We start from the raw sequence: 18,319 nt of genomic DNA, 5'->3' as shown, positions 1-18,319 counted from the left end.
GAATCTAGAGTGCTGTCCTCCTGGAGGTAGGCCAAATGACTCTTCAGCGTCCTTCAGCTCAAGGTTTTAATGGCTGGTATATAACTGGAAGGGTATTAGATGTTCTGCCGTCACCGGGTAACTATACGAAAGTCAGTGCTGTGTTCAAGGCATCAATCATTTCACATCCTTCACCACCCTGGCCACACTTCGCTTCATCACACAGATAAATGTGTGCACCCATATACACGCACACATGCACGCACACACACTCGCTCTCTTTCTTTCCACCTGGGAGACCTTAATCTTCCCTCCCTTTTGAAGATAGGTGTCTAGATACCTGGAGCCTGGTTCTGTGTTTCAGTCCTGTCCAAGTGCAGTGTGACAGAATAGGGTGTGTGTTTTTCAGTGCCCTCATTTTGAGAACAGCTCAATTCCCATTTTGCCCTCAGTGTATGAGCAGCTTGAAGATGGCTCTATCTTTTTCCCAGCTACCCAAGGCTCCAAGAGAGGCTGGTGTGAAAGCAAGGAAAATAACCAGTGTATAAAGACACGGGCCACGCACCCTTTCCTCTCACCATGCCAGCAGTGAGAGCACTCAGGAAATCCGATTACCAAAGCGGAATTCCCAGCTGAAACAAGTTTATGGCCCCTTGACAGCAATGGAGCAGCACACACAGGCTGTGGGGAAACAGAAAATCAGACCCTTAAAATCCAGACCTCTCTGAAATGGAGTACACAAGCAAGGTACTGCTGGGGAAACAGCCGTGCTGGAACATCCCTGAAGGAAGCTAATGGCAAAAGCCAAGAGTACACAACAAAATGACAAGAATCCACAGAGAAGGGATTCGTACTCCTAAATCATGCAATTGGAAGAGCTTATCTGTGATGGGGGAGAGGGAGGGTGAGAGATGGGGATTTAAAACTTCTGGGATGGAACAGAAGTGCAAAGCATTGATGGGCAGGTGAGTGGTGTGACTTGTGCATTTCCCAAGCTTGAGCAGAAGCATCATCCTTTTTCTGCAGTGATATTTGAAGGACCTCGCTCTGCCCCGCTGCCAGCAAAAGGCTACCCTGAAGGGCATTGTCTGGGAATGAGGCCCCGCTTCCCTGCCTAGGTCCATGGTGTTAGTAGCAGGGCTCATCCTAGCCCTCTGAAAATAACTGGCTAAACGCCAAGGTCAAAGCAGCAGTCAGCCTGTAGCTTGGACTCTCAAGAGTCCCCTTACACCCAACCTGTAGAGCGAGCCATAGTGTCTATTTAGTGAGCCCAGCCAACACAAACTGTGGTCCCAACTTGAGACACTCACTCCCCGATGCCGTGTAAACACGTCCTTAATGGTACAACCAAACCACTAAAAAGGAACTCTTGTGCATAGGAGAAAATGGTTGTTACACATGTTTCTCACAAGTCACCAGTGCTGTCCTTCGACTAAATGGAAGTAAATAAAGGAATTGAAAACCTATTGACTACCATAAACGTGGAAATGCTAGTGCCTACTCTTCCCAAATTTCCTTCTCTTACTAAAGTCTTGATCCTCTTCTTAGGTGTCCACCGTCCTTCCCAAACATCGGATATCTCTAGTTTCTACTCCCTGCCTCCTGGTGGGGTTGGACAGATAACACCTTCTATGGGATGGTAAGTGTTGATAGTTTATCCCGGGCCTCTGTTTGCTGTTACTCCTGCATTCTAAGCCGCATTCTAAGTAGAGGCCTTTAATCTTCACAATGGTCACACCCCTGCTTCACAATACCTAATTTTCCCTGCTCCCTTTGAGGCTGAGAAGCAGAATTGTCTCCATTTTGCAAATGGAACGCATAGGCCTTGTCTATGCTAACCCCCCCCCCCCCCCATCCCACCCCATCATCAATCTAATCTTCACTTCAGCTGTGCATATAGCATAGCTGAAGTTGATGTATTTACCCCCGTGTCTTGAGTATGGTAAGGTCGGTGAGGGCTGTTGAAGTACTGGCACTGACGGGATAGCGTTTGGAGATCAATATATCGTGTCTGCTTAGACAATAGCCAGTGGATCAATCGTTGCAGCGTCGATCCCTGGCATAGTGGAGACAAGCCCTGAGACACAGAGAAACTAAGGGATTTGCCCCAGGTGACTCAGTGTTAGAGCTGGAATTAGGATTTGGGACCACTAGCTAGCAATCTCTCTATCTTCTCAGATGCCTTTCCCCACAGTATTTGACATTATAGAGGGATTTTAAAAAAATACACAGAGCTGCTTGGGACAGCAGTCCATTGCCCGTCCATTAGATGTAACCATGGCCTCTCATTTTGCATGGGCTACTAGTTCAGTTCTACTCTGAATGTACCCATGGACTGCTATTTTTGACCCTGCCAGAGTTTTGTGATCCATTTCTGTGTTCAGTCCACCAGAAGCTGCCTTTCAGACAGTGTAAGGCGACGGGGTGGGTGGGGAATAGTATGGCAGAGAACTGGCTCGACAGAGTACAAACAATGATTACTCACCCAACAGCAGGATGTGTGATGTTCAGAAGTCGAAAACTATAACAAGGGTTCAAAAAAGAACTAGTAAAATTCCTGGAGGATAGGTCCATCCATGGATATTAGCCAGGATGGGCAAGAATGGTGTTCCTAGTCTCTGTTTGTCAGAAGCTGGGAATGGGTGACAGGGGAGGGATCACTTGATGATTTCCTGTTCTGTTCATTCCCTCTGGGGCACCTGGCTTTGGTCACTGTCTGAAGACAGGATACAGGACTAGAAGGACCTTTGGTCTGGCCCAATATGGCTTTTCTTCTGTGCACCTGATATTATTCACACCCATGATCTCTTGGAATCTTGCCTTCTGGGCAGCCCTGAGGCATGCTTAGTATTACATTTAAATTCCTTAGTTTTTAATTAATCTTATTTTTGTCATTAAAACTGAGTGTCTTTGAATACACATAGGAACCAGATCTGGTGAGTCGGGAGATAACATTTTTGCATGATCTCTCTTCAGATTAGATCAGCCTTTTCAGTTAATTCTATCACCAGTTCCTGATAATGTACTGGAATTGTAGAGGCTTGAGGCAAGATTTTCAGCTGTAGGGTGAGCTTGGGAACATATGTCACGGACTATTGGCTTTGAGAAATTTTAAGATGAAACAATCAATGAACAACAGTATGCAAATAACAATTATCTACCTGTTGCTTTTGCAGAACCCTCATGTTACTGTATACAAATAAATATCTTAAAACGAGAGAGGTGAAACAATTAAAGGACAATATAAAGTGTTAACTGGATTTTTCTTATTTAGTGATTTAAATATTTAACCACAAGGAAACAGAGACTGAGGCCAACCTTAGACTCATGTTTGGTTATGAGGAGATTTAAATTTTGCTTTTTATCCTAAACCATCAGGCAAGAACAATAGGTTTCACTCCTCAAACAAGGTTATTGCTTATCAGGACAGACGAATAGAGACTTTAGGAGAAAAAAATGCTGGAGAAAAAGCAGCTATGATGCCAAATGCACAGCCTGGCCAGAGAATGGGAAGCTATTAAAGGCAGCCTAGTTACATGGGAAAAAATCTATTTCTCAAAGAGTTTGTTTGTTTGTTGGTAAGACAGGAAGTTTCATTCTGCTGACAGACACTACAGCATCTGGCAGGATTTGGCACTTTTTAACCAAGCGAGTCAGACAAGTTCATTAATGACTAATGAAACCGAGATGGTAAAATGACAAATAGAAAAATGGCCCCGTGGATCAGACAGCAAACCTTTCAAATAGCAAAATATGACTCTTTTCTTTCTTAAAATAGCTGTCTGCTGAAATTTACAAAATTCCATCAAACTGTTTCAAGGTTCCTAGTCCTAAATTTTAGTTTGATGCTTATTTTTCAAAATCTCTTGTGAACAGAAACATGATAAAGCTGCAGCAAGTGTCAAGCTTGGCTTCCCCCAGAGGAATGATGGATCCCCCAAAGGGAGTTTCCAATCAGAACTTCCTCTGAATTATGTAAATTATACTCTGTATTTGAGAAGTGCTTAGAAGCAACGATGGTTCTCAGCTATGTCCACTAAGACCTTCATCATGTGTTTACAATCCAAATGTTTTACATCTCCAGAGCCGCCCACACGTTATCAGCACTCTCCAGGCACTTCAGGGAAGCGTGACTGATATTTTCAGAAGCTTCAGAGGGGTAGCCGAGTTAGTCTTTAAAGTGCTACCAGACTACGTGTTGTTTAAATTTTTCCTGTTACAGACTAACAAAATATATAGATGGTATCATGTACTTTCGTGGGTACAACCCACTTCTTCAGATGACAAATGCTTCATCAAAGAGATAGGTCACCTGTTTAGGCTTTTACAGAGGTTTGGTGCTTAAACAGTGTGGAAGCTAATTGTGTAGGAAAAGAAATGCTGCAGAGACTCCTTGTGCCAATAACTAGCGCTGTGGTATGTGGACAGTTCTGAAGGTTCACTGTTCTGGAATGAAGCTGACTTCAAACGCAAAGCGGTCTTACTACAGGAAGCAGCTTTTCCTTAGCAAGCAGTGTAACAAGAGTTCAGCAGAAATGGTCTTTGTTCCTGCCGAGCATGTTGAGAAGAGGAGCTGCAATAACTCTCTCTTTAATTAGCTGGGATGACAGTCAGGAACTTCGAATAAAAATGAATTATAGTCCAGTCCAGTGAGTTTGATCGCTGGAGCCTGACAACACACCTTCCTTGTAAACTGTGTCATTTGTACAGCTCGCCCACTGAACTATGAAGGAAGCTTGCTGGTGTCTCCTTTCCCCCTCACCCTCTTTGTCTTTAAAGAGCTGTCCTCTCATCATGGGGTGATACAATCTTTAATTGTACATTCCTAGCGATCATGGATTGGTTTTGCAATTGAATTAATTTGCATGTCAAAATCACTTTGGATAAAGGCTTGAGTGCCATGATCCTTCTGCATTCGGATATCTTGGCCTCTGGAGTAATGAATGTCACTTCTGGATTAACTTTGAATGTTTTCTCACTGGGGCAAGAGGGGAAATGTTAAACTTCAAACATTGTTTACGTTTCCTGATACATTGTAGCGCTTGACTATTTGTTGACAATGTTTATACTCTATCAACTTCTAAGCAGTGCTGAGAAGGATTTCTGTCTGGCAAATTGTAAACAGAGCAGGCCAGTTTTTAACCACGTGCACTAACTTTAATACAGAGCTTTTTAGGTTTCATCAAGTTCAGACATAGTAATTCACTGACTGGCATAAACAGAAACCTTGTTCTATCAGGTTTAGGAGCTAAGTTCTGTGATTCTCCAGTTACAGCTCTTCAGGGCAGGGGCTCTGAATAACTCCAGGCACAAGGCAATTCCAGTCCTTTTTGGGACTTCTGGATGCTTCGGTGGTGGTGGTGGTGGTGGTGGTGATGATGATGATGATGATGATGATTGTAATTAATGGTCCATGTTTTCAGAAGGTTGGGAAAACAATTGAAGCTGTTAATGCAGAGCACCTCTGTAAATCATCTTCAGTGATACTAATAATGATGATAACTGAAATTTAGAACAGATGCCTCAGTTTTCTTGTGCTTAAAAACCTCTGATTTTCAGTTTCTTGGGTTTGAAACTTCATGCCCAGCTTTAAGCCAGAGGTGAAATAGTTTTTTAGGAAGTGTGTAGAAAATCCATTCTGAAGGGTGCATTTTAATCTGTCTGAGCATGGGGGAAAACAGTTTTTCATTTTATGGAGAAGACTACTCTGATACTTGCATTCTAGTAACACCAATAGCTACAGATGCCAAACCTGGCACATATGCAGTCCTACGCCTGGGATTTAAGCATTACTTTATTTGAAGGAATCTATAGCCCAACCCGAAGCTTGTGCAAATCAGCATAGCTTTGTTGAAGTAAGAATTTTCAGTTCAGTTCTGGGAAGTGACACCAATTTACACTACTTGAGCATTTGTTGCCTACTTTTGAAATCAGATAATTTTAGAACAATATATAATGCACAGTGTGTTGTTTTCCTTGCCCAGTTAAAAAGTCTACCAAAGCATGCTACTCTAGTGATCCCAGGTGCAGATATTTGATTTTGTGGCCTGCATTGTGCAGGGGGTCAGACTAGATGATCATAATGGTCCCTTCTGACCTTAAAGTCTATGAGTCTATGATTGGTGGACCATTCCCCTAATCACCAGCATGGGTTTGAGGCTGATTTTTGAACTTGGCAGTTCATTGGTATTGCACAGCAACTTTCTATGCCTTTTAAACACCTTTTCAGTCAGGGTATGCATTGCTAAACAGTTTGTCCCTACAGTAATAATCTTGATACTTGTCACCTTGATACTTGCATCGCTCACATAATGCTTTAGTAATTTTCAACATTTGGGGAAGCTGGGATCCACATTCAGATCAGAACTTTGCAGTCCTCTCCATCTGCATTACATTGCAGTCCGGTCCATCTGCCCTTAGGTTGGAAAAGAACGTATGTCACGAGCATTTACTTGCAGCCGGAGCAACTAAAGGCTTTTCACCTCCATGAGTAGCAATGAGTCCAACTATAGAGGATATTTTTAGGAAAAACCACACAGATGTAGATACTTTATAGACTCTTTCTTCCTGATCCCAGGCAGAGCCAGTCTGTCTATCCGCTCCCGTCATGTGGATTTAGACAGCCGTATTCGTCAGCGCTCTCTGCTGGGGCTACTTTCTCCAGGTAAGTATGAGCTGTGTGAGGCAAGACAGCAGCTCTGCTGGTCTCGCAGCTTGCAGTTTGTGCCATGCAAGCTTACAGCAGACTGCCAACAGCCAGGGAGGGGCTATCAAGCTTCCAAGTGGCAGGAGCAGGGAAAGAATTTTGCTTTTAGTCGAGTGTCTCTAAAAATCCTAAAAATACTTTTCTCCAAAGAAAAGCCACAGAAAGATTTGGTAGGTAAAAAAATTAAATATAAAAAAAATCCCCCCTGTTGATATTATACAGATTGAATGAGAGCCAGTTTTTATATACTTTTAACTGTAACCTTTCCTAGCGATGGAAATGTTCCTTTCCTCAGTGTAATGGACGGGGTTATGCAGAGACTGACATATTTTACTGGTTCTCAGTACTGTTGTAAAGCGGGTGGGGAGCATGATCACAATCAGTGATTTTTATTTGTCCCCATGACTACAAAGGTTAAACATCTTGAGCCTTTTAAGTTCCATTTATCTCCTGCTGCACTTCCTTGCATTCCCGTAGGATGAGGAGGAGAAGTTGCCAGACTATCTCCTTGCTCACCTTTAGAGCCTCCCCACAAAACTTAAAAATCTAGGGTCAGATACTCAGTGCATATAGAACAGTGTAGTTCCATTGACCTCAGTTGACCTCTGCCAGCTTAGAGTAGCTGAAGTTCTAGCCGCTAGAACATAATCAATCTTGTATACAGAGCAAGTTGCGTTCTGTGACACAAGCCTAGGACATTTGAGTACTGCAGTGTCCTTGGCAGATTTATGAGCATGCTGGGCCTAACTCCCCTTCCTATACATGTGTACAGTTCCCATTGAGTGCACTACTTTGCACAAACATGCCTATGTACACAGTTTGCCCCTGAAGTGTGGATTTGGCCCAATTACATAGCACTAGAGCACTCACAAACATGTTTGGACAGAATAGTGAAGAGTTTGTTATAAGCGCTTGCATTCTTCCTTTGGCCAACAGCAAGCCCCTATGCTCTTGTAGATCGCTTCAGCTAGAATAGGTTAAGCCCCATGGAAGTTCATGTTGAAGCAACATTTGTTCGCATCTCCAGCTTTTGCTTCTGCTTTGTGTTGTCATGATATGTAGGGGATAATATTCAAAAGGGTTGTGGAAGGCATTCCCCGGGGATTTATCCCTGGAACTGTGGCAGGAAAATAGTCAACCACATTACTTTAGTTTTCCACCATGCTGCCAGAGGCCTCTTCTCCTCTCTGAGCATCTGAATATAAAATAATAAAGATGAGTTTACAGGCCTCCTTAGTTGCCCAAAAGCCTCTTCTTGCTTGGTGTTGGCATTTCCACTTATGCTCTAGAGTGGGAAAAGTTTTGCAATACTGCAGACAAGAAAGAACACCTTGTTGGATAAGGATCAAACTTCACACTTTGGCCAGTGGATCAAATCACACATCTTCTTTTGTTTTGTGACAATGTATCTCATGAACTGTTTATTTCCTGGGGCGATACTTGCTGTCTCAATCTCCAGCCATAAAATGGCAAGCTTGGCAAAGCTGTGCTGGTTATAACCTCAAGAATGTACACTGAGCTAATGAAGCTTGTAAGCTAGTAAGACCGCTTATGATCTCATTTCTCATTGTTGGTGGATAAGGTTGCTAGGGCTGGGTCTTGGGTGCACCTCCAAAGGTTTCAGATTTAATTGTTCTCATGCTTTTTCTATTAAAAAAATTGTTCTCATATATGGGTATCCTAACTGAAATCCAAATGTTGGTGTGGCTTAGGTTTTTATTGTAACACTAATAAAAATGTCAGCAGGGTAGTTGTTTAGAGTCTGTACCATTAAAAACAAGTGGTCCTGTGGCACCTTACAGACTAACAAAATATATGGAATCGTGAGTTTTCATGGGCAAAACCAACCCTAAGACTCCAATTGATCTGATGAAGCGGCTTTTGCCCACGAAAACTCATGATACCATATATTTTGGTTAGTCTCTAAGGTATCCCAGGACCACGCATTTATTTTAAACTAACAAAAATACTGTGACAACTGAGATCTGAAAATGCCCTTTAAAAAAAAAAAAAAAAAAAAAGCTGTTGATCTCTGTAAAGCTAGATTACATTGCAGATTAATTTTTATAAAAACCTCCTGGATTCTGATTGCCGTTCCAAATCTTTTCTACAATCAATTTGGCTACTCTGTTATCCGCTCATCCACTGTCATCATGACAGAGGATTACTCAGCAAGGATGCGCTGATGGAGGAAGCCATGGAAAAGCATCAAAGACCCAAAGCAAAGTGTGCACGCTTCCCCTTCATTTTCATTGATTCAGAAACTTTAGGGCAGCAGCAGTGATGGCAAAGTTCTGGATTAGGCTTTGCAGAGCTACAGCACCTTTGCAACCCTACATGGGTTTGCAACCCTAACCCTACCCTTACTGTTATTTCGAGACAAATGATTTCCTTATGACATTGGAGATCTGAATATGCTAAGGGATATATCTCAGTGATTTGCTTTGTTTACTTCTGCGTAGCATGTTCCTGTGACTTAAAAACCACTCAAAGATCGCCATCTAGTGAACCAAGGTGTGTTCTCCATCTGCCTGGCAGGAGTATGGATAGAAAGGGTAGTACCCAGCTGAATCTCACATCTGAATTCTTCTTTAAGAGCTGAATCCATCTGTCGTGGGAGGGTTGTACTAAATGGGAAGTTCCAGTAATCACTGACACGCCCCCACTCTTGCAGGTTTACACATCCCCTGATGCTGAGCTCTGGAATGCATACTACTGGAATCCCTCATCCGGCCATCGTACCCCACTCTGGGAAACAAGACATGGATCATTACGACCGGAGCATGTAAGTCAACACATCTTGAGACAAAGGTGGGACCGTCAAAATGGTCTCCTTAACTATTTAGTCCTAGTCTCAATTATTCCTCTGTTTATCTGACACTTTGGGTGGTACAACTCTGTGGAAGCCAGGCATGGAACATTGGTAACTCTGTCGATTTGATAAGTAGCCTGGTGGTGCTATGCAGTTGCCCTAGCAACCGAAAGGTGCCAGAGAAATGATGGGCATGATTGTTAAAGAATCCATGCCCTAATTGCATAAAATACACATTAATCGAGGTTTGAGGTCAAGTGTTTTAGTATTTAATATATTCATGGGGAATCAATTTCTTCTGGTTACTGTTCGGTTACAATGCCTGAGATGGAAGATCATGATTGTTACTGACTGTTGTTTTGTTTCTTGCAAGGAAACCCCAACCAGAACCAAAGAGAGAGAAGGAAGCCAAGAAGCCCACTATCAAGAAGCCCCTGAATGCTTTCATGTTGTATATGAAAGAAATGCGGGCAAAAGTGATTGCCGAGTGCACCCTGAAAGAAAGTGCCGCTATCAATCAGATTTTAGGAAGGAGGGTAAGAGCACAGAATATATTGCATGCTTCTAAGTCAGCAATGGGCAACGTACGGGTATGTCTACACCGCATGCTTATTTTGAAATAAGCTATTCCAGAAGAAATACTCAGAAATAGCTTATTTTGAAATAAGCTATTCCAGAAGAAATACTCAGAAATAGCTTATTTCAAAATAACACGTCTACACTACAGGGAAGTCTCAAAATTTAGTTAGTGCCCCAGGAGGCACTGAGGAGTAATTAGTTTGAATGGCCCTGGGGAGGAGCTATTTCAAAATAGCAGCAGTGGAGCATCCACACTACAGCTATTTCGAAATAGCTATTTTGGAATTGGCGTTATTCCTCGTGGAATGAGGTTTACAGACGTCGGAATAAGCCGTCCGTTATTTTGAATTTATTTCAAAATAATGGAATTGCTGTGTAGACACTTACACTGTTATTGCAGAATAACGGCCGTTACTCCAAAATAATGCTGCTGTGTAGACGCACCCTAGGCTAGTGAGTGGGCCACAGGAGTCTCATCTCAGTGGGTTGCAAGATTGTCATAACGAAGATGATCTCCCAGGATAGGGCAGTTTTGCTAACTGTGCTTGTGCACCTAGAATTTACAGGGTGTGCCGAGTGAACCGCAGCGGCACTTTGGATATAGGGGGAACGCACAGCTCTGAGTCAGTGATGTGTGCAATCAGCGTGCACCTCACTGCACATGCCCTTGCTTTACATGTCTGTCACTACTGGTTGGGGAAAAATTACACTGATGGAGATGAGCATGATCTGCCACGCCTATGTGTGGGGAATGGTAAACAAAATGTCTCATGGCCACACATGGAACCCCGATGGGCCGCATGGGGGCCACAGGTTACCCACCACTGTCCTAAGCAGAGCTTCTTCATAATCCCATAGAAAGAGACAACTAAAGTGCTACTTAACAAAGCTACTATCAATGGAGCTTTGGGCAAATCAGTGTTTTTAAAACGTGGTCTGGGTACTAGCCACTCCACAGAATAAAATGTTTAGATGAGCAAACAGTGGGAGTGATTGGGGTGTTCGTTAGAGAGATGAAAACTATGGGAAGGTCTCTCTCTTATTAAGTGCTCTTTAAATAACATTTAAAAACTACCTGGGTAGGTGCCTTTAAGTACTGTGACTGAAATGAATGGTTACAAACGCCCTTTTGCTATATGAGGGCAGAGGAGTGGAAGCACATCAGGGATCTAGTGGTAATGAACCACTCTGACACGAGGCCCTAACTGAAGGGGTATTATGATTATTGGTCCCCGGTGGGGGGAGGAGTGACCTCCTATGGGTCCATTCGGGTACTATAAAATACAACGGGGGGAAAAGGCTAGGGTGAAGTGCGCTGCATGCGCCACTACTACATAGAGAATCTTCACACCCTTCGGAATCTGGGGAAGCCAGTTAGTCACACTAAGGGTCAGCCTCGCATAAGGGATGTAATAGTGTAGATGCTTAACTGATAAGCAAAAGCTTATAAGTTAATGCTATAGACTACATGTATTTCCCTCTTTCTCTCCCTTCCACCCCTCCCCCAATAATTTTTTTAGCAGGCTGGCCAGCAGCCCACCTCAGTCCTGGCTTGCAATGGGTCCAGGAGTTAAGACGCCCTTAGACAGGGGCTGCTGCCACCCTGCACTGCTGCCTCTTTATCAGAGGCAGCAACACAGAGTGACAGGCAGCCAGTCCGCGAGGGGAGTCGGTTTTTAAACGGTCTCCCCTCGTGGACCAGCTTCTGCCTGGCACCCCACACTGCTGCCTCTGTATTGGAGGCAGCAGCGCGGAGTGGCAGGGGGCTCCTCAGGAATGAAGCCGGAGTGCACTGGCTGCCAGCTCCGCCCCTGAGAACTATAGACTAGTCGACTAACTGATAAGAATTCATGAGGTTACTAAACTATTTAATTAACTGATGTTTAACATCCCTACCTTGCATCCCACAGCAGTGTTTTGCTTAAGCAGGTAGCATGCTACTCACATTTAAAGGTGTGTACATTATCTTTATGCCACTGTGAATACCCAGCCTCCAACATACATCTGACAGGAAGGGTGTTACACGAGGGATATTGGAAGGAGACCCCATCTAGCCCTCCTCTCATTCGGATTAGCAGAGTGATAGTGATGAAATACACTGAGGGATCTCACAACTGATTGATTGTTTTTGTTGTTGTTATTGCAGTGGCACGCACTATCACGGGAGGAGCAGGCCAAGTACTATGAACTAGCCCGAAAGGAACGGCAGCTTCACATGCAGCTCTACCCAGGCTGGTCTGCTAGAGACAACTATGTGAGTGCTTAATGCAGCTATAGAGTAAAAGCCCCAACCTGACCGCATGTTTCAAAACCTGCAGCTGAGCTTGAATGTTGCCTGCGTTGCTTAGCTCCTGTCCCTGAGAGCATGTGTCCTGATAATGCTGGTGTGCCCCATGGCTCTGGTGCAGATAGGTAATAAAGAGGAGGACGTTTATATTCCCATAGGCATTGGAATATGTACCTAACGTTTTTGGCTTTGGATTAATGGGTATTTTTGGCAAGAATGTCATGTTTCCCAACAGCTAAATGATGGGTTTTTAACAAGTAGGTGGTTTGCCAACTTACAGTCTTAGGTAGAAGCTCTTATAAAAATAACCTGGTTCATATTACAACTAAGCAGAAATCAAAATTATCATTAAATGACGTGAGTGGTCTTTGGCAATATTTGCCCTGTGGGAATATGCTCCAATGGTGGCCTTATGCAGTGGTTTTCCATCTATGGTCCATGGCCAAGCGAGGAGCATTTCCTGGTGGTCTGCAGAATGGAACATTTTGAGATCCATTTACTAAGGTGGGGTGAAGGTTAGGAAAGGAGGGAATCTCAGCCTCTGAATGAAAGTTCTAGAGAACTTCTAGCCCAGTGGTTCCCAAACTTTTTGGCATCACGCCCCCTTTTTGATTTTTGAGAAACCCTCACGCCCCCGCTCCCAAACAAATAGCAGCAAAAGTTAGAGTGGGATTGACTAGTGCGTGTGTGGCTGGGTTGCCTCGCGCCCCCCTGGAATTTCTTCATGCCCCCCACTTTGGGAACCCTTGTTTTAGCCTAAGAAATTCATAGAGAGAGAATTGCAATGACCTTCACAATACTCACTATACAGGGAACCCTCCCGATTCGCAACATCGCTATTCAGAGTTCCATATATTTGCCGATGTCTCCTGTCCCTGCGGGAAGGGGGGGGGGTTGTGGTGGCTGGGAGAACCCCCTTGGCTCCTATTCCCCATGGAGAGGACCCTCTAGCTCCGGAGCCCTGTGACGAGTTTGGGAGCCATGGGGCGCTTACCAATATTTGCAAATGTCACCATGCATGGTGGTGCCAGGAACACATCCACTGCGAATGGTGAAGGTCTCCTGTAGTGCTTGTTGGGCCCTTTTCCCAAATTCCTTAGGGATCAGCTTTATGACTTGGATTTTCACTTGGTTATCCCCTTCTCCCTTAATATGGGCTGCCTCCCATGTGAGGATGTTATGATTTAAATACTTCCTTTTTTATTTTTATTTTTTATAGTAGCATGTACTTGCTGGTAAGATGGAATAGTCTTTGCTCTCAGGAGTTTACAGTCTAAAGACAGACCAGCAGACAAGTAGGGAGACGTTAGGGGTAACGTTTTTTTACTTTCCTTCTATTTTATCGTGCTTGTCAGGAGATTTACTGTAGGTGGCAGTAGGTCTTCAAGAGTGCCTTAACTGTGGAGAGCATTCAGGCTTTGTAGATGAACTCCCGTACTGGCTAATAAGCATTCTCTCCTCTGTCCTTATACTGTTTATTTAATCAAATTAGACATATTCCTACTGAATGACGTGACATGTAACATCAGTATAGTTTTGCTCTGGGGTGGATTCTTCTCTCACTTAAGCCTGTCTTACTCCTGAGTAACTCCACTGATGTCACAAGAGTTAGTCCTGATTCATGCCATTTTGAAACAAGACAAAGTCCTTTTATAAGTTCACACTGGTCTAATGTACAGACGCAGGTCTAGTGCTGAGTGAGCATCAGTCCCTGCTCTGAGGTTACTGGAAATATTGGTCTCTGTATAATGTCAGAAACACAAAATATTTTTATTTCCTAAATTTATACAGACCGCAAAATAGAATTCACAAGCTGATTGTTGTATTTCCCACACATATATAACTATTAACCAGTATGGTTAATTAGCTATAAAGATACTGTAACAAGTGAAAGTTTTTTAACTTTAATGAGCTTTGGGGAATTTCAAATAGGATCCTTATTGTTTCTTCACTCTTATTCCGTTTACCATGATGTTATCCTCTCCTGGATTTTCTTATGGCACCTTCATTCCCAGCTGAGCTGGTGACCTTTAGACTTGTTCCAACATGGTTTGGATTGCCATTCATTAGGAGAGAATTCCACAACAGTGGAGATAATGATAGTCATTGTACAGATTATAGTCCTGGCCTTATAGCAGCTTGTCTGGGTTAACTTTCAATCCATTCATGAGGCTGCTGTCATAAGTAAAGGTATGAACTATAGCAACATATGGACAATGTCTAATGAGAGATTGTACGCTGCACTTGCAAGGTGATAGATTTACTGGTCTGTTAGACCTTTACCCTGTCCTAGGATTCTAAAGGGGTTCAAACATGTTATCTTCAAAGTGTTCAACTAAAACAGGAGCATCCAGATGTGATCTCTGGAAGGACAGTCTGTGGACTAAGCCTAACTCTGCTGTGATGCTCCTGTCAGGACAGGGATACCACAGGCAGGTGTTTTTATTTTAAATGACCATTTCAAGCGAGTGTCCAGAATAAGGTTGCTGAATAGAACAGCTAGAAATACGCTGTGAACATCTCCGCTGTGACTGCTGGATTCCACACAGAGCAGCTTTTCCCATTGCTTGTTGGGAAAGTGAAGCATATTCTGCTGTAACCAGTGGGGAGGGGCGTGAAGCACACTGAATAGGCTGTGTCTACACATGGGGTGACATGTAGAGTACATACACGACATGGCTGCCTAGCGCGGGTATAAATAGCAGTACAGCTGGAAAAGCATTGCTTAGGTGAGTCAAAATACCCCATGGTTCTGGTGTATGTACCACACGTGACTTTCTACACACCCAAGCCATGCTCCCATAGCAATACAGCGTCCTGCTGCCTCCCAGATGCTGGAGCCTTGTCCTGTTGCTTCCCCATCCGAGGGACCAGCAGCCTTCCCAGGCCCTTGGCAAGGTGTGGTTGGGGTGGCTCTGTGCTCCTGGAAGGAGCAGCCAGCCCTCAGTATCACCTGGAGTGCACCCTTCCATCCCCAGCCCAAAAAGCTCTTGCAGCGATTTAAAGGCCCCAGGGTTCCAGCTGCCATGGTAGTGGAAGTGGCAGCTGGGAGCCCCAGACCCTTTTGAATCACCGGGCCCTGGGGCAAATGCCCCCCTTGCTCCCTCTCCTCCTGCCCCTCTCCTGTCAGTGGATCTGCTGCCCAGTGGAGCCTTTCCCCAATGGGTGTAGCTACACTATGCAATATGGATATAGCCTGTAGCTATGCATACCCTACATGCCATTACTATCAGTGTAGACAAAGCCAGAGTCTCAGAACCTATCAACCTGTAAAGTCAACTGGTGGAACTCCTTGCCAGAGGATGTTGTGAAGACCACAACTTTAACAGGGTTCAAAAAAGAACTAGATAAATGCATGGTGGTTAGGCCCATCAATGGCTATTAGCCAGGATGGGTAGGAATGGTGTCCCTAGGCTCTGTTTGCCAGAAGCTGGGAATCGGTGATGGGGGAGGGATCACATTTGGCTTCCCTGTTCTATTCACTCCCTCAGGGGCATCTGGCATTGGCCACTGTTGGAAGACAAGATACTGGGCTAGATGAACCTTTGGTCAGGCCCAGTATGGCTGTTCTTATGTTAACCTACCTCTGGATAGCTCTGCTACCTAGAACTGATAAGCAGTGAGAAGCTGCATGTTTGCTCTCTTCTTGATTAGATATCTAGAATACTAAGATCCAGCCTCACTAGTGATTCGGAATTAATTCACTAGACATCCATGATATTACTTGTTTTGTTCTGTCTAGAAATCTGAATAGGTTGTTTTATTTATAGAGGATGGGATTCTCAGAAATGCTCCCTATCGGCCTAAACTCTGCTCTCGTTGAAATCAAGGGAACTTTTACCGTCAACTTCAGTGGGAGCAGAGCTAGGCCATGCATATATGGAGAAGCTGAAGCTGTTGGAATCAAGTAAGGGAGAATTTTGAAACACAAAGGCTTGTTGTAATGTTAAAGTATTTTAAAACAGACACGTGAATCCTGATTTCCCTTTAGTACCATTTTCTTAGTGTTCGCAATTTGATTTTTTTTTTCTCCTGATGATTCAGGAATGTTTCTGTGACTACTAACATTCAGGTGAATACAAGCTTCCAGTAGCCAAGCCCTGGTGTAGAGCTTATCTGTCTGAAACATTGTCCCCCCTACCCCTTTACTTTCTAATCTATGGTGCATTTGAGAAGAGCCATTCTAAAAATAAATAATATCTCCATTTTCTGTAAGGTATATGATCATTTAAGAGGCAACCCGTGAAGTGCAGTTTTATAGGGACAAGAATTCTACATAAACATCCACATTCAACTTTGTTTTCTAGTCTTTGTCTTGATCCCAGATAGAAATGCCTCACTAGTTAGCTTGGGACCTGAGCCAAAGCCCATTGCTGTCAATAGAAACCTTGCTTTTTTAAAAAAAAAAGTTGCTGCCTTCTCCTAGTGATGATGATAAATCATCACACCACTGCTTATTGCTCCCCACAAAGGCTGTTCGCTCCTCATTCCATAAGCCTGCACCTGTTTCCTGTGGTGCTGCAGTAACTCAGCCCAAGGCTCTCCTGACGGAACATACAATGGGGGGGAATTTTGCTCATAGCTCTTCAGGATTCTCAGTGGCATGTATTTCTCGGGGACAGTAGCTAAACAGTGGTATCCGAAGCAGCAGTCAGCAGTGTTATGAGAGCCAGAGCAATACCAGCAGCCTCAGATACAGCAAGCTGCTTTTCTTTCCACCCCAAGATGGAATGCTTCCTTTAACAAAGCCACCTCATTCTGCATTTCTCTCACTGAAATCCTTTCTCCTCAAAAGGAAAGCTGCTGTGTGTGCTCTGGAAGCGTTCTCTTACCCTACCTGCATATCTTCAGTAACCCTCATATCTTCTGCTAGCCAACCAGACCCAAGCAGTCTGCTCATTGGCACATCCAAGGTTGTTTTGGGATAATGTGTCCAAAGCCAGGAAACGGACGCTTTGTGGTGGGTTTTTTCCCCTCCTACACTGTACCTACAACAAATGCTTTTCTGTCTCCCAAGCTCTGTAACACAAATGAGGAGGAGAAATCTAGGTCAACGCCCTGGCACGTGACTTGATACAAGATAGGAAATACAGTTACTCCCACGCTGAAGAAAAACTCACCGCGATTAGGAGTTTTCCACCTTCACTCAAACCACAAGAAGTCATATAAGAAGTCACAGGTCAAAGCCAGCACTGCTGGCAGCTCTTTCACACAAGACAGATTTGTTCCAGCTGTTCTTGGTGCGCTTGTTAATAGAACGCCTTGGGACACAAAGGGAGTTAGGCATTTTGGGTCAATAAAGCAAGATGTCCTTAACAACACTACATCCTTTCCCCATTTGTGGTCACTGCTGTTGTTACCAAATCTTGTATAGTAAGAACCTCTTCTCTGCAGTGATACATCAGCAGCACAGAATTTTGCCAATCAGACAGAAGCTCTTCTGTTCAGCTTAACCTAGACTTCCTTTGGCATGCACTGCTTTTCTTAGGTTTCCAAAATGTGCTTAGCACTGCACAGAAATATAAAAAAGCACAATCCCTTTGGCAAAAGATTTTTGTCTCCTTTTCTGTGTGATGCAGTAAGGGGACAAGCCATAGGAAGGGAAGTTATGAGGAATGGCCAGTTGTGCTAATAAAATCGCACAGCGCCTCAGCTGGGCATGGGCGCATTTTGCTGTGTTCACTAAAAAATAATGAGCCAAACCTGCTGCTGGTGTAAATCGCTGAGGCGCTAAGGAATACATTGTTCAGCAGTTTAGACCCAATGCTAATGTGAGTAGAACTATACATATGTACAATAATTCCATTGAAAATTTGGGGAAAAGAGAAGGTCAGGATTCAGTTAAAATAATGCCGTAATGGTCTATTGTGTTTAGAGACACAGGCAGCATGTGAATTTATCTTAACCATGTTCTCTAATGTCTACATACTGTAGGAAAGAAGATACCTGTTAGGGT

General features: G+C 43.8%; 1 protein-coding gene across 11 annotated transcripts in view; it reads left to right on the top strand.

The window, feature by feature from the left end:
- The window catches only part of TCF7 (transcription factor 7), a 138,337-nt gene that overhangs the window by 98,805 nt on the left and 21,213 nt on the right, over positions 1-18,319 (top strand). For 8 of the 11 annotated variants that reach the window (XM_075900374.2, XM_075900377.2, XM_089769488.1 and 5 more), the window contains 5 exons: positions 1,528-1,618; positions 6,557-6,643; positions 9,360-9,470; positions 9,871-10,033; positions 12,223-12,330. In XM_075900374.2, the coding sequence (XP_075756489.1) occupies positions 1,528-1,618; positions 6,557-6,643; positions 9,360-9,470; positions 9,871-10,033; positions 12,223-12,330 (560 nt within the window). The remainder of the gene's footprint in view (positions 1-1,527; positions 1,619-6,556; positions 6,644-9,359; positions 9,471-9,870; positions 10,034-12,222; positions 12,331-18,319) is intronic. The other 3 variants (XM_075900375.2, XM_075900379.2, XM_075900390.2) reach the window with 1 other exon arrangement.

Source organism: Pelodiscus sinensis, chromosome 16, assembly GCF_052426305.1.
Source record: "Pelodiscus sinensis isolate ZL-2025 chromosome 16, ASM5242630v1, whole genome shotgun sequence".
Lineage (NCBI taxonomy): Eukaryota > Metazoa > Chordata > Testudines > Trionychidae > Pelodiscus > Pelodiscus sinensis.
Note: the sequence above shows the minus strand (reverse complement) of the source record. Positions and strands in the feature narration are given on the sequence as shown.